The 15,687-nt window shown below is 44.3% G+C and overlaps 1 protein-coding gene across 2 annotated transcripts in view; it reads left to right on the top strand.

Moving 5' to 3' along the window:
- ZFYVE26 (zinc finger FYVE-type containing 26) overlaps positions 1–15,687 on the top strand; it is a 499,004-nt gene that overhangs the window by 94,643 nt on the left and 388,674 nt on the right. For both annotated transcript variants that reach the window (XM_040332529.1, XM_040332530.1), the window contains exon 5: positions 364–497. In XM_040332529.1, coding sequence (XP_040188463.1) covers positions 364–497 — 134 coding nt within the window. The remainder of the gene's footprint in view (positions 1–363; positions 498–15,687) is intronic.

Raw genomic sequence — 15,687 nt, 5'->3', positions numbered from 1 at the left:
TCCACTGGTTTTGAAGCTTCTTTGGGGAGATTGCTGTGTGTAGGGCAGCCCGTTCAGATGCATGTGGCTTGTCTGATTTAATGTCCATGTGGTTTTTAAAGCCATTTGCCTGTGTGGGGTGGATTAGCCAGCCCTAGACGGGTTGTATGGGACCCCACAATATCTAATGATGGCCCTGTTTAGAAATATTTTAGTCTAGGTTATATTTGATTTTATGAATGTGATTGCTGACTAATTCCATGTCAGTCTACTGGTTATCTTTGTGTCATTTTATAAATTGCCTGATTTAATCGTTTGTTGATTACTGTGAACTGTATATGATTTATCTAAATGTTTTTTCTTCTTCTCCACCTTTTTGTACAGTTTCTTCTCCAGAGCTCACAGATGCTGAGAAAGCAATCATTACTTTCTTTTGTGAAACTCGGCAGTCAGGTTTATGGATGAAGGTCTTTTTCTACTGCCTCTGCACTGGAAAACACTTTTTGGAGCAAATACTGGTCAGTCATAATTGTCACATAATTACAATATTATATTTGTTGCAATGGGTCAAATTTTATGATATACAGGATCTCACAAAAGTGAGTACACCCTCAATATGATAATATTATATTATCTTTTCATGTGACAACACTGAAGAAATTACACTTTGCTACAATATAAAATAGTTAGTGTACATTTTGTCCCCTCAAAATGATTCAACACACAGCCATTAATGTCTAAACTGCTGGCAACAAAAGTGAGTACACCCCTAAGTGATAATGTCCAAATTGGGACTGTAACCGAACGTCCTATACTCCGCTTGAGTGCTTCCATCAGTATATCGCTTCCTAAGTCCTGGAACACAAACCCAATGGATCTGACTATAGTAACCCCCAAGAACCAGACAACACTAGTCTTGGAGTACATCAGGAATAGCCTGTTTTATTTGAGATCTCACACAAATATATATACACAAGGATGGCAATACAAACCTGTAACCAGAAACCTAATTAATATGAGCTAATTACTAATCGTTTAGACAGCCTAGGTGACTCGGAGGCATGACCTTTCGGACAGACTTGCCGTCTTTTAGCTCAGAAGACGCAATCAACATTATCATAAATCAACACAGAACTCCCTCACGCAATAGCAGAGTTAATTAACACAAACAACAATGGGTAAAAGACTTGGAGCCCACACTAGCCTTATTTACAATAAACACAATATAGCAGACAACAGACAGGTGGCTGGAGTTGATGACATTAGCATCTTCTATGAGCCCCGACATTATGAAGCAGTCACTATTTATATTATGGCATATACAGGGTTACCAGAGTTTTGTGTTTGGGGGGGACATGGACTTGAATCCAAAGTAACATTACTTCAAGGTCCCCAGGCATACACCTTGTGAAGAGTATTCTTCCCTTAAAATCCAGGGCCCATAATCCGAATGCAAGAGGCTAGCATTCAGTCCTCTCCAAAAGCCTCTCTCCCGGCTAGGTCTGTCACAGGGCCCAATTAGCCGGTTTCCCTCCCCAGTGTCATGTGACTTGGTGTTACAAGGTCTCAGGTGTGAATGGCATGTGGCAAGCACATGTGTGTTAAAGGAACACTAAAGGTTCGTTTTTTTATTAGATCAATTGATTGCTGTAAGCTAGAGCATTTAAATATCACTTACCTCGTTTTTCCTTTTGACCTCCAAAATACAGTAATCCAGGTTTGAAAATGCCATTTCCTGTCACTCCTCTTCTTGCTTTCTACCAGCATCTGAGCTGTTTTGCATGGTGGAAAGCAGAATGTGCTCACCCCCTCCCTATGACTACAGCCCTGCGTGAAGATGCTCTCTTATCCCTCACGGGCATGGAGGCTAAGCCTAATGGGAACTGTAGTTCCCATTAGGCCGTGATGTAGCAAGAATGAATGCGCACCGCAAACCAGGAAGTCAGTGAGAATAATGATTCAGGAGTGACGGAGGTGAATAAAACAGCTCGATTTCAACAGGTATCAAATTTAGTTATAATGCAAAACATTACTTTTTACTTCAGCCACTGTCAGACTTTAATTTTAAGAGGAAAATATTTTTGTCTTTACAACCCCTTTAAATTTGGTTTTATCGCTCTCACTGGAAGTTCAACATGGCACCTCCATGGCAAAGAATTCTCTGAGGAGAAAAGAATTGTTGCTCTACATAAAGATGGCTTGGGCTATAAGAAGATTGCCAAAACCCTGAAACTGAGCTGCAGCACGGTGGCCAAGACCATACAGCAGTTTAACAGGACAGGTTTCACTCAGATGTCCTATTGCGACAGCTGATTGGTGTGGTGGAAGAATTCCCTTGGGCTTTGTACGCAAATCCACACCGCGCCAAAATGTGCACTTTCAGCGTCTCAATGCACACAAAGTACCAAACAATTCCTTTGTGCATAAAAGCACGTTTTTTTCAAGCTCTTTGGTACAAGGAATGTGAAGTACTTCATGGCACCAGGTAGAATCAGAAACAATGCTGCTTCAAAATGGAATATTAAGCTTCTGGGGCAGAGCACAGAAACTCAGGTTCTTTTATTCATTGGAAACAAAAGAATCACAAAGCAGGAACTGATGGCCCCAACAGCCAATCACTTCCCTGAATACAAAATCACATGACAGAAAATGACAAACAGGAAAAGGGGAGGGCACTCAAAGAAAGGCAGGGGGAGGAAGTTCACACACCCCATCTTAGCCATCATGGAGCTCATTCAGACATTGTTCAAAGTAAAACAATATCTAAATTAAGATCATTCTACTTGTTCTTACAGGCTTGAGACAATCTGCAGGGACACTGCCACTGCTGTTGTCAATATACTGTACAAGTACACCGACAAGGCAGATATCAATGTCCTCTCAAACAGATATGTATCCATAAGGGGATAGCGAAGTCGGCAAGAGAGATATAATAGGTTTCTCTCATTATGCAGACTTTGATTCTCTAATGTGTATAGTCATTGGAAAGCAAGCAGTCCAGCGCATTGCGCTTGATATCTACAAACCAACAAATGCCCACACACACAGAGAACATGTTTCAATCCCATAAGAAGGTTTTCATACTGACCGTTTTTACCGTTGGTCTCGATTCAACCCAAGTGCGCTCTGCTAGATGGCTCCTCTATTAAACATCAGACACAGGGAGACAGATGACAATCTATAAAACACACATCCTAGAATAAAATGTCCACATATATATAATTTCCACAACATTGGGTAAAGGCATCATTTCCTATTTTCATGTTTGGATTGAGCCCGTTGTTTTGGCTGATGACGTGTTTTTTTTTTTTGGTCAACACTCTCTGGTAAGAGTACATCCTAGCTTATGGTGGTGGTCTATTCACGCAGCTGAGTGAATTGGAACTTCTACACATATTCACACTCTGAAGGCATTTCATTGGTGCCGTTTTGAAGACACATGGACTGATTTGCATTTTTTTTTTATTATTTTCAAGCGCAACACTTTTTTTTTTTTTTTAATGTCTTGTTTATGTGATTATATATCATGTCAGTGGTGCTGCTATTTACACGTCTAGTTAGTTTTATCATGTTTTTCATTCCACTCGGAACAGGCCTTGCCATGGTCGACCAAAGAAGTTGAGTGCACATGCTCAGCATCTTACCCAGAGGTTGCCTTTGGGAAATAGACGTATTGGTGCTGCCAGTATTGCTGAAAAGGTTGAAAGGGTGGGGGGTCAGCCTGCCAGTGCTCAGACCATACACCGCACACTGCATCAAATTGGTCTGCATGGCTGGCGTCCCAGAAGCAAGCCTTTACTAAAGATGATGCACAAGAAAACCTACAAACAGGTTGCTTAAGACAACCAATGACATGGATTACTGGAACCATGTCATGTGATCTGATGAGACCAAGAAAAATGTATTTGGTTCAGATGGTGTCAAGCATGTGTGGCGGCAACAAGGTGAGGAGTACAAAGACAAGTGTGTCTTGCCTACAGTGAAGCATGGTGATGGGAGTGTCATGGTCTGGGGCTGCATGAGTGCTGCCGGCACTGGGGAGCTACAGTTTATTGCGGGAACCATGAATGCCTACATGTACTGTGACATGAATCCAACCCTTGAAATTCTTGAACAAATTCTAAAAAAGAGCATTAGACCTATTACTTTTTGAAAGATGCAGAAAAAGACAAAATTATTGCTTTTTATTAACTCTGCTTCTACTGTGTTCGTGAGGAAGCTCAACCATTCTGTAAAACCGCCCCCTAAATATAAACTGCGTAACTCCACCTGTACCATGATTTCTCACCCAAACAACATCTTGGATATTTTTGTTGACTATTACCAAAAGATTTTCTCTGACCCAAATGTGGCCCCTGACCCGGCCTCTCAGGATTGGTTTGCTAAATTGGCCCTGCCCACTCTGTCCAGCAACTGGAAATTGCAGGTATAATCAAATCTTAAATCATCCACAGCCCCAGGCGGCTACACTACCATGTACTATAAAAAGTTCTCATCAACACTGACCCCAAAACTAGTTGCCCTTTACAACCATGTCCTGAAAGGCAACTATTTTCTGCCAGAAATGCTTTTAGCCAATAAGTCTCTTATGCCTAAACCACACAAAGATCACTCCGTCCACCAAAATTTCTGTCCTATATCAGTTATTAATAATTTTAAGATTTTCGGTAGGTTGCTGGTGTATAGACTTGCCTCAGTAATTACAACATTAATCTCCCAAGACCAAACTGTTTTATACCAGGTCGACAAATCGCTGACAACATACGCCTAGTGACCAACATTATCCGAGATGCCAATTCTCACTCCAAACAGGTACTTCTTAGCCTTGATATCCAATTTAAGGCTAAGAAGCTTTTGACAGCGTGAGTTGGTCATACCTATATCATTTGCCTAAATTTGCTATCACCAGAGCTTTCATCCAGGGTTTTCATGCGTTTTATCAAGCCCACCAAACACGTGTCACGCTACCCGGTAATAATTCCCAATTTTTCCCAATTCAGAGCTGTACCAGACGAGTTGTCACCTTTCCCCTCTTCTATTTGCTTTGGCAATAGAGCCCCTTTCTAGAGACATATCAAATAATGTGACCATCAAGGGTTACTTTAAAGGAACTGAGGATTTTACAACTCCTTTACGCTGACTGTCCTCCTCCTTTTTTCTTTTTTTCAATTTTCCTTTATTTTCGAAGAGTAAAATTCATACATAAGTAAACAATAAGAGAAACAATGATGTATGATAATTGTACAACTCACAGTAAGCAAATGCATAGTTGGAGTCCATTACCCATGAGCTATTCTGGTCCTCTGGTTTATGAGAAACCATGGACTATAATGGTAATATCAGGCCCGATTGGGAAGGATCCCTCTTCTCCCGCCACCCCAAATGGGAAAAACCTGTGCCAGAAGGGGAATCTCTAACCCATGTCTCTGGCCCTCAAACCATCGTCAAATGCGGGAATAACAAAAGTATAATTGCTAAATAATGAAGCTTAGAATTGCTTAACTACTAGCCGACCAGCCACCGTCATTATACGGTGGCAGGTCGGCTCTCCTGGGCGAGAGCCCGTAGCTATACGTCCGCTCTTCGAGCGGCCACTAGGGGCGCGTGCGCGCCGCCCACTCGCCCCCGACTCCCGTGCGTGTGCCCGGCGGGCTCGATCGCCGCCGGGCACCCGCGATTGCTCGTTACAGAGAGGGGACCGGGAGCTGTGTGTGTAAACACACAGCTCTCAGTCCTGTCAGCAGGGGAAATGCTGATCTTCTGTTCATACAATGTATGAACAGAGGATCAGTGTTTCCCCTAGTGAGGCCACCCCCCCCACAGTAAGATAACACACAGGGACATACTTAACCCCTTCCCCGCCCCCTAGTGTTAACCCCTTCACTGCCAGTGGCATTTTTATAGTAATCCAATGCATTTTTATAGCACTGATCGCTATAAAAATGCCAATGGTCCCAAAAATGTGTCAAAAGTGTCTGAAGTGTCCGCCATAATGTCGCAGTACCGAAAAAAAATCGCTGATCGCCGCCATTACTAGTAAAAAAAATATATTAATAAAAATACCCCCTATTTTGTAAACGCTATAACTTTTGCGCAAACCAATCAACGCTTATTGCAATTTTTTTTTTTTACGAAAAATATGTAGAAGAATACGTATTGGTCTAAACTGAGGAAAAAAAATGTTTTTTTATATATTTTTGGGGGATATTTATTACAGCAAAAAGTAAAAAATATAATTTTTTTTCAAAATTGTCGCTCTATTTTTGTTTATAGCGCAAAAAATTAAAACCGCAGAGGTGTTCAAATACCACCAAAAGAAAGCTCTATTTGTGGGAAAAAAAGGACGCCAATTTTGTTTGGGAGCCACGTCGCACGACTGCGCAATTGTCAGTTAAAGCGGCGCAGTCCCGAATCGCAAAAAGTGCTCTGGTCTTTGACCAGCAATATGGTCCGGGGGTTAAGTGGTTAAACTCTTAATTTCTCAAAATTGTAACTTCCCTATTAGACTCTTTCCAGACCATATCGGGTTTAGGGGTGAACCTGGCTAAATGCTCCGCTATGCCTGTTAATGATATTCCAGTGATTTGGAAACCACATTGCAACAGCACTTCGCCTTTGCTTGATGTACCCAGTCCTTCCGTTATTTAGGCGTTCAACTTACTCCTGCGGCCCATGATCTCTTTTATCAAAATTGCACATCAGATCCCTACTAAAAAACCTGGACAATGTATCTTAGTTCCTTCCTGGGCAGAGTTCTGGCCATAAAGATGGCATTTTTTTTTTTTTTTACCCCAAATTCTCTTCTTTATGTAATTTTCTTTTTTTTTTTTTTTAGAACCCTACCCGTGTATCTCTAAATCGTATATTAAATCTATTCAGAAGGATATCAACAAGTTTGTATGGCACTCTAAAAAAACAAGATTTATTAAATCATTGTTGTAAAGACCCCAATCTTTTGGAGGCCTCTGCCTCCCAGATTTGTGGCGTTACTATCTGGCGGCTAGGCTCACAAAACTGCTCAATGGCATGCCCCTGTTCTGTGCATCCCATGGCTAACGTTTAAAACACACGCAGTGCTTCCGTATCCTCTCCCTGGTCTATTGTGGTCCAAATCTATACGACAGAGTATCACAACCCTTCTCAATGGTATAATGTATCCATCTCTTCACCTTTTTGCTCTCTATATAATGGTAAATATAAATTGGCTTCTCCAATTACGCCTCTATACTTTTATTTTTATTTTTTATTTTTTTGAGACCCTGATTTTCCCCCAGCCTTTCGAAACAGGGATAACCTTTTTTAGGTGGGGCTCAGCTGACTTAACTAACTTTTACATAATTTTAAAAACTGCACGCAATTTAAAACACACTCCCAACTTCAAGCAGAACATGATTTATCCTCTTCTGAGCATTTCCGTTATCTTCAGATTCATCATTTCTATCAAAGTAGAGGTACATTATCGTCTTGTTTACAACACCCTCAATTCGAGCATATCTGTGAACAAACATCGAGAGAAGAGTGTAATTTCACATATTTATAGGTCCCTGAATAAAGCCTCCCTTGAACAGAAAACAAAGGCAATGATAAATTGCGAAGTGGAAAACATGCTGGAAAATATGTATAAAAACACAAGATCACTGTCCACTCATGAGACCGCAATCAAGCCTGCACACTAGACAGTACCTGACACCTGATTAAACTCCATATTGTATATCCCGCTGTATCTCCTCAATGCTTTTGCTGCTGCTCAGACATGGGTTCTTTTATCCATATTTTTTGGAGTTGTAAACGACTCAAGTCTGTGTGGCAACAAGCAGCCACGAAACTGTCTATAGCGAGTCGCCTTCTCAAGCTGACGATGCAAATGTGCCTTTTTTTTTTAAATCTATACCAGATGTTCCCACCCTGTGTCAGAGATTGATCCACACACTTTGCAGCTATCCATTGGCTAATGGCATTGGGTTGGCTTCTGTATCCAGGTCACGGGTACTGGCTAGGATGGAGATGATCAAGCTAACTGAACTAATTCATCACACTATATGATACGATGCATCTTTGACAGGAAGTGGGAACACTGGAACACCCCATTCTGATATATCATTCTAATTCTTAAATTCTAATTCTTAAAAGGTATAGTTGCTAGATTGAAACTAGTTTGATTGCTTTAACTGTTGAACCCCAACCTGTTCTATAAATATCCCCATGTCTATCCAATATAGATCATGATAAACCTTATACAAGTATTTTCTGCTTTTGAACTCTTGTTTCTACAAAATGTTTGACTCTATTGTTTTTATTTTTTGTCATTCTGTCACTTGCATGCATTTCACTACCTGTGTGTTTATTGATCTTCCAATAAAAACGTTTGTAAACAAAAGTATAAAATAAGATTAAATATTCACATAGCTCATGAATAAAGAATTGATACTATGACACTGTTTAAGGAATTGATATAAGTAAATGATTAAAAATCAAACCAAGAAGCTAAATCTAATTCATGAACCTATATATGTTTTTACAAATGGGCCGATGTTGTAACACAGCACTCCCTGCCTCTCCTTTTTATAAGGGTATACATCATTTAAAAACAAAAGAGAATATAGGATTATGTCCCTATATATCTTATACAGAGGTGTAAACAATATATATTGTGCATGGGTGCCAATGGAGAAACAAAGGAGTGTACATAGCAGAACAAGAGACTAAATAAGATCAGTGTACTCTGCCAGGAACACAAAACTGCTTTGGGCCAAAATCTAAAAGGAGGAACAATTTTTAATCCTTGGGAACAAGCCGTAAGAAACAAGTGACAAGTCGTTACATGGGGGGAAGATTGGGGGGGCTTCCTCCCACAATAGGAAGCAATCTCCTCCAGTCAGTTCATATTAGGAATTTTGAGGAGGGGGTATCACTTAGAGAATTTTCAAGACCACCCCCAAACAGGATCTACATCACAGAACTTCCAAGAAGCGGAGAAAAGTCCCTACATCGTCTTTCTCGGCAACCTACTTCTCTTTAGAGCAAAGTCCGCAAAAGATCTGTGGTACACAAGTTTTTGTAGGAAATCTAGGCTGGTTGTTAAACATGAAAAATCCAACCTGATCCCCACTCGGCAGATTACATACTTTGGGTACATCCTGGACTCGACACAACAACGTGTTCCTGCCCAAAGAGAAGGTACAAAAGATTCAAGATGCTATGAGGATGTTGCAAAACAGTCGACCATGCTCAATAATATTGGAATAAAGTTTTGTCTAAATGTTCTTTAGAACTCATGGGGTTAATTGTAGCTCATGAAGAGACCCTGCTGCACACAATCATCAAAGAGATTGACACAATGAAAATTTCTTTACAAGCTTTTCAAAAATCTAATTTTTATTCCTCATTGAATGAAGATCTCACCCCATCACTTAATTTATTGGAACAGAATATCACGAGTGTCAAGTCAGAAGTACCTAAGACTTTACAGGATTATCAAACGGGTGCAGTCCTATGTTCGCAACAAGAACGATAGACCACACTCCATCCTCAGGCCAGAGACATGTAAGTTTCAGTTCCCCTGAAGTGTCAGATTCACAATCCAGAATTATCAGACTGAACGAGTGATAGGGGGACATCTGATTCTAGAGGTTCGGTGTCCTCAGTCTTTTCAACCGAATCTTCAAAAAACCAACATGGTACAGTGACAAACAGAAAAAGAAAGAGCAAGGAAAAGAAGAAACACAAGGAGTGGGAGACACAGCATCAAGGAGGACTACCCACTCCAGGCAAACAAGAAGCCAACGGAATTGACACGAGATCCAGGACAGACACTTTCCAAAATGTGTTAAATCTTTCAAAGGCCTCACTTACACCTGCAGAAATTTCCCTGCTTTCTAAAGGACTTTCTTTTGCTCCGCAATCCCATTTTGATATTTTTAGTACCTTACTAGATGTCAACAGATTTATACGCAATATTGTTTTGAGGAAACCTTTTCCTTCTCCTGTCGACTCAACTCAAAGCATACAAGAAGGTGTCTCACAGGAGACAACCTTTTTAACTCTTAATTTTCAGGATTAAACTGCTATATCTACCCTGGAAAAGCTTCAGTCTGAGTCCACAGGAGGTATGTATGGTACCGATAAGGACTGTGTATGTAGGGGAGACACATATTTTTACCCAGTCAACTCACAGAAATGCAGCAATAGACACTTTTCAAGCCTTGGTAGAGCAGGATCTAGTCCAACTTGCGGATAGAGTGGCAACCCAGCCTATCTGACATAAGGACAATCTCACTAAATCAGAAAGAGAAGCTATTGTCGGTCTCAAATCACGCTTTGACCTAGTGATAAGAGGCCGACGAGGGGCTAAGTCATCATTCTAAACGCAAGTGATTATAAGTAAGAGGCTTTTCGCCAGTTGCAAGACACCTTCACATATCAAATTTTGGATAGGGATCCCACTCCTGTCTTCAGATAGCAAATGGCCAATCTTCTGCACACAGGTGTGGAGATGGGGGTTTTTGACAGAAAAGTGGCAGAGCATCTTATGGTCAATTCGCCTATAGTCCCCATTTTCCATCACATGCCCAAACTCCACAAGAACATAGGGCCAGATCCTCAAAAGAGATACTCCGACTTAAGTGCTGTTCAGTCTGTGTGTAACTTTGGAAACGATCCTCAAAAGGCTTTTTCCAAAGTTACACAGAAGATCCGGCATGTGTAATTGATTTACACTGCCTAATTTTAGGATGCAGTACCGCATCCGCCGCTGGGGGCATTTCGAGTCGAAATGCCGTTGCTAGTATGCAAATTAGCACTTAAGGCGATCCACAAAGCTTTCTAGCTTCTTTTTTGCGCCGTAAGTGTTATTTTGCAAGTGTAAAATTAGGGCTCGTTTTACAAAGTGTAAAGTTAGTCACACCTTGTAAAGGCCCATTGCAGCGACGGCATTTGGTATGCTTTCCCGAGGGAGAACTCCACGGCAATTTGTAAAAAACAAAACCGGCATGGGTTCCCCCCCCAGAGCATACCCGGCCCTTAGGTCTGGATGGGTAGAAGGGACCCCCCCTACGCCGAAAAATTGACGTAGGGGGTCCCCCTACAATCCCTACCAGACCCGTATCCAAGCACAGCTACCGGCCGGCCAGGAAGGGAGTGGGGACCGAGCGAGGCCCCCCCCCCTCCTGAAGCCGTGCCAGGCCGCATGCCCTCAACATGGGGGGTTGGGTGCTCTGGGGCAGGGGGGGCGCACTGCGGGCCCCCCCACCCCAGAGCACCCTGTCCCCCATGTTGATGAGGACAGGACCTCTTCCCGACAACCCTTGCCGTTGGTTGTCGGGGTCTGCGGGCGGAGGCTTATCGGAATCTGGGAGTCCCCTTTAATAAGGGGGCCCCCAGATACCGGCCCCCCACCCTAAGTGAATGGATATGGGGTACATCGTACCCCTATCCATTCACCTGGAGGCAAAAAGTAAAAGTTAATAAACACACAACACAAGGCTTTTTAAAATATTTTATTATTCTGCTCCGGACGCCCCCCCTGTCTTCGTTATTAGCTCAATTACCAGGGGGGGCTTCTTCTTCCGCTCTCCCGGGGGTCTTCTTCCACTCTCCGGGGTCTTCCGCTCTCCGGGGGGCTTCTCCGGACTCCGGGGGCTTCTTCCATCTTCTCCCCTCTTCCGCTCTTGACTCGGCGAACCCCGGTTCTTCTGCAGCTCTCGGTGCCTTCTTCTTCAGCGCTGGCTGCCTGCTATGTTTGTGTGTTAGCTCGATTTCAAACAGGCAGCCGGCGCGGTCTTCTGTGACGTCAGGGTCTTCTGGTCTTCTGTTCTTCCGATGTTGTCTCGTCGCCTGTTTGTCGCTGTAATGATGGAAGCGCGGCCTTGCATCAACCGTCCCATCATGCTCCGGTAGGTACCCACGTGGTGGGTGCACGTGGGTAGGCACCCACCACGTGGGTACCTGCCGGAGCATGATGGGACGGTGATGCCTATATAAATGTGATGCAAGGCCATCATTACAGCGACGAGACAACATCGTAAAAAGAACAGAAGACCAGAAGACCCTGACGTCACAGAAGACCGCGCCGGCTGCCTGTTTGAAATCGAGCTAACACACAAACATAGCAGGCAGCCAGCGCTGAAGAAGAAGGCACCGGAGAGCTGCAGAAGAACCGGGGTTCGCCGAGTCAAGAGCGGAAGAGGGGAGAAGATGGAAGAAGCCCCCCGGAGTCCGGAGAAGCCCCCCCGGAGTCCGGAGAAGCCCCCCCGGAGAGCGGAAGACCCCCGGAGAGTGGAAGAAGACCCCCGGAGAGCGGAAGAAGAAGCCCCCCCTGGTAATTGAGCTAATAACGAAGACAGGGGGGGCGTCCGGAGCAGAATAATAAAATATTTTAAAAAGCCTTGTGTTGTGTGTTTATTAACTTTTACTTTTTGCCTCCAGGTGAATGGATAGGGGTACGATGTACCCCATATCCATTCACTTAGGGTGGGGGGCCGGTATCTGGGGGCCCCCTATTAAAGGGGACTCCCAGATTCCGATAAGCCTCCGCCCGCAGACCCCGACAACCAATGGCAAGGGTTGTCGGGAAGAGGTCCTGTCCTCATCACATGGGGACAGAGTGCTCTGGGGTGGGGGGGCCCGCAGTGCGCCCCCCCTGCCCCAGAGCACCCAACCCCCCCATGTTGAGGGCACGCGGGCCTGGCACGGCTCAGGAGGGGGGGGGGCGCTCGCTCGTCCCCACTCCCTTCCTGGCCGGCCGGGTACCGTGCTTTGGATACGGGTCTGGTATGGATTGTAGGGGGACCTCCTACGTCAATTTTTCGGCGTGGGGGGGTCTCCTTACAACCCATGCCAGACCTAAGGACCTGGTATGCTCCTGGGGGGGGAACCCATGCCGGTTTTTTCTTTGAAAATTGGCATGGAGTTCTCCCTCAGGAATGCATGCCGCTGTCATTTTTTTTTCCCCGACGCAACTTTAAGCCGTCGCGATCCTCAAAACTCGGCGTACGTAACTAACTTCGCGCATGCGCAGTACGGCCGACGCGCATGCGCAGTACGGCCGGCGCGGGAGCGCGCCTCATTTAAATGGGACTCGCCCCATTTGAATAGGAACGCCTTGCGCCGGCGGAATTTTAGTTACACAGCCTGAAATTTCTAGATAAGTGCTTTGTGGATCAGGCACTTAGGTAGAAACTTTAAGCCAGTGTAACTTAAATTGGATTTTTTAAGTTACGTCAGGTTTTTGTGGATCTGGCCCATAGTTCCGGTACAAGGTAGACTGATAGTGGAAGGTATCTTTCCCTTTTTGAGTGTTTGGGTCATTAGTTGGACCACTATCTTCAACCATTGGTTTGTAAGATTACCTGGCTATATCACCACATCAGTACTGACATCTTTACAGTGTGGAAAGAGTACCACCAGTGGCTCACCATAGATGTGAAGTCACTATATTCCTGTATTCCACACAATCTTGCAATCAAAGCCATAGAACATCATCTGACCTGCTACAGCACTTACGACACTGATTTGAGAGAGTTCATAATTATGGCAGTTGAATTTCTGCTCAGCCGTAATTATTTCCTGTTCGATCGAGTCTTTTATCTGCAATGTAGGGGAGCCTCGATGGGGGTCTGTTTTTCACCATCCCTGGCGAACCTGTTCATGGGCTGGTGGGAGGAAAGTTTTCTCTTCTCCCAACACAACCCATGTGCAGGTTCTATAGTCGGTTACGGTGACTTCTTCAGTGTGCAGTGTTCCCATCACCAGAAGCAATGCAGGCTTACCAGAGCGCGTGGACTTAAGATGACATATGCCACCGAAAGTCAAAGAAGGCTTTTAATGACGGATGTCAAACGATCAATTGCAGAATCACAGGTTAACCGATCATCATAGTCTCTACTGGGTGGGTAGATAAAAGGGAGCAAGACCTGTAATGGAAATGGAATCCCCAGTTTGGTTTTCTCACAGGTTATCGCTGGTATGAAGAGATAAAAAGAAAATTTGGCCACATAGCGTAATCTCGTCAGAGCGCGTGGACTTAAGACCACATATGCCACCGAAAGTCAAAGAAGGCTTGTAAAGACTGATGTCATAAACGATCAATTGCAGAATCACAGGTTAACCGATCATCATAGCAGGGCTCAAAATTTCAAGTCCTGAGCTACTAGCCAGGCCTCAAGAGTTACTCGCCACCAGTTGCCCCACCTAATTCATACACTGCCCTGCGCCTAATTGCACCCATAAACACACCCTCGTAGATTATCTCATGGAATGACAATGTTTTATGCAGAATCAAGTTACAAAATTAAATATTACCAACAACAACTTTAACAAAATGGGACAGGGCACTGGGGGCAGACCAGAGGGACAGGGCACTGGGGGCAGACCAGAGGGACAGGGCACTAGAACTGGGTCTCTTCCCCATTCTCTTGCTGTCTGCTCTGCAACTCCCATCCATCTTCTCTCTCTCTCCCATTCATCTCATCATCAGGAGCCTGTGTGTGCGGCTCCACGCTTGCATGTCCCTGCAGCTACAGCCGGAGGAGTACAATCCAGCGCTGAGATCCACAACAACTGCACAGCCATTGACACCATAGCACAGCGCACACTCTGACAGCGCACAGCACACATTGAGGACCAGTCTGTTCACAGTGCTCAGGCTAACTGTTGGACACTTACATAGAGCACAAGGAGAAGAAAACGGCACAAACTAGAAGGCTGCCGCTCTCATGTCAGGGCAACTTTCAGTGAGCGCTGCACCGGAGTGGTAATTTTTGCAATCCTCCACCTCACTAATTACTTTCTGCTCTCCAGCTACATTGGTCGGGGGCCCGGGGAGGGGGCAGGCTCAGAGAGGTCAACTGTTAGGTACCATGGCTTAATGAGAATTGTAAGGAGAGCACACTGTGTACTGCTCTGCTGTGCGCGGCTCAACAGACTACTTTTCCCGAGCATGCACCTTTCCTCTTCGGCCGCCAATCTCATCGGGACTCTAAGTGTAGGCACAGATTGGAGGGAGATTGGTCATGCAGCCCTGTCATCACTCGCCCCCAGCTTAAATCCACTCGCCAAATGCTAGTAGGCGAGTGGAAATTTTGAGGGCTGATCATAGCCTCTACTGGGTGGGTAGATAAAAGGGAGCAAGACCTATACTGGAAATGGAATCCCCAGGCTAGTTTTCTCACAGGTTATCGATGGTATGAAGAGATAAAAAGAAAAGTGGCCACATAGCGTAATCTCGTCTTGAGAAAGTTAAAAGGTTTATTACAGCTATTACACTTACATTTAGCTGAGATAAAACGTGCTTGTATACAAGTGGGGCGGCAGTGGAGTCCTCCTGACGCGTTTCATAACACAGCACTTCGTCTGGGGTCGCTACATAGATGACTTTCTGATTGTATGGGATGGTTCCCTTGCGGACTGTCACCTTTTGTATCCTTGGCAAACAACAATAATCTCAATTTGGAATTCAGTTTTGGTAGTCCGAAGGATGCCATTGACTTTTTAGATCTTATTTTAACAGGCTGTGCAGTCCAGGGTTTGGTTACAACATGTATCTATCGTAAGGCATGTGCAGGCAATGCCTTGCTTCTGGCTACTAGTTGCCATCCTGCACACACCAAACGATCCATCCCGATGGGGGAGTTCACCAGGGCCAGACGTAACTGCTAGACTGAAGAAGGTTTTAACACGCAGTGCAACATTATAGCCTCACGACTCTTGGGA

This window comes from Rana temporaria, chromosome 13, assembly GCF_905171775.1.
Source record: "Rana temporaria chromosome 13, aRanTem1.1, whole genome shotgun sequence".
In the NCBI taxonomy this organism is placed as follows: Eukaryota; Metazoa; Chordata; class Amphibia; order Anura; family Ranidae; genus Rana; species Rana temporaria.
This window is presented reverse-complemented; position numbering and strand designations above follow the sequence as displayed.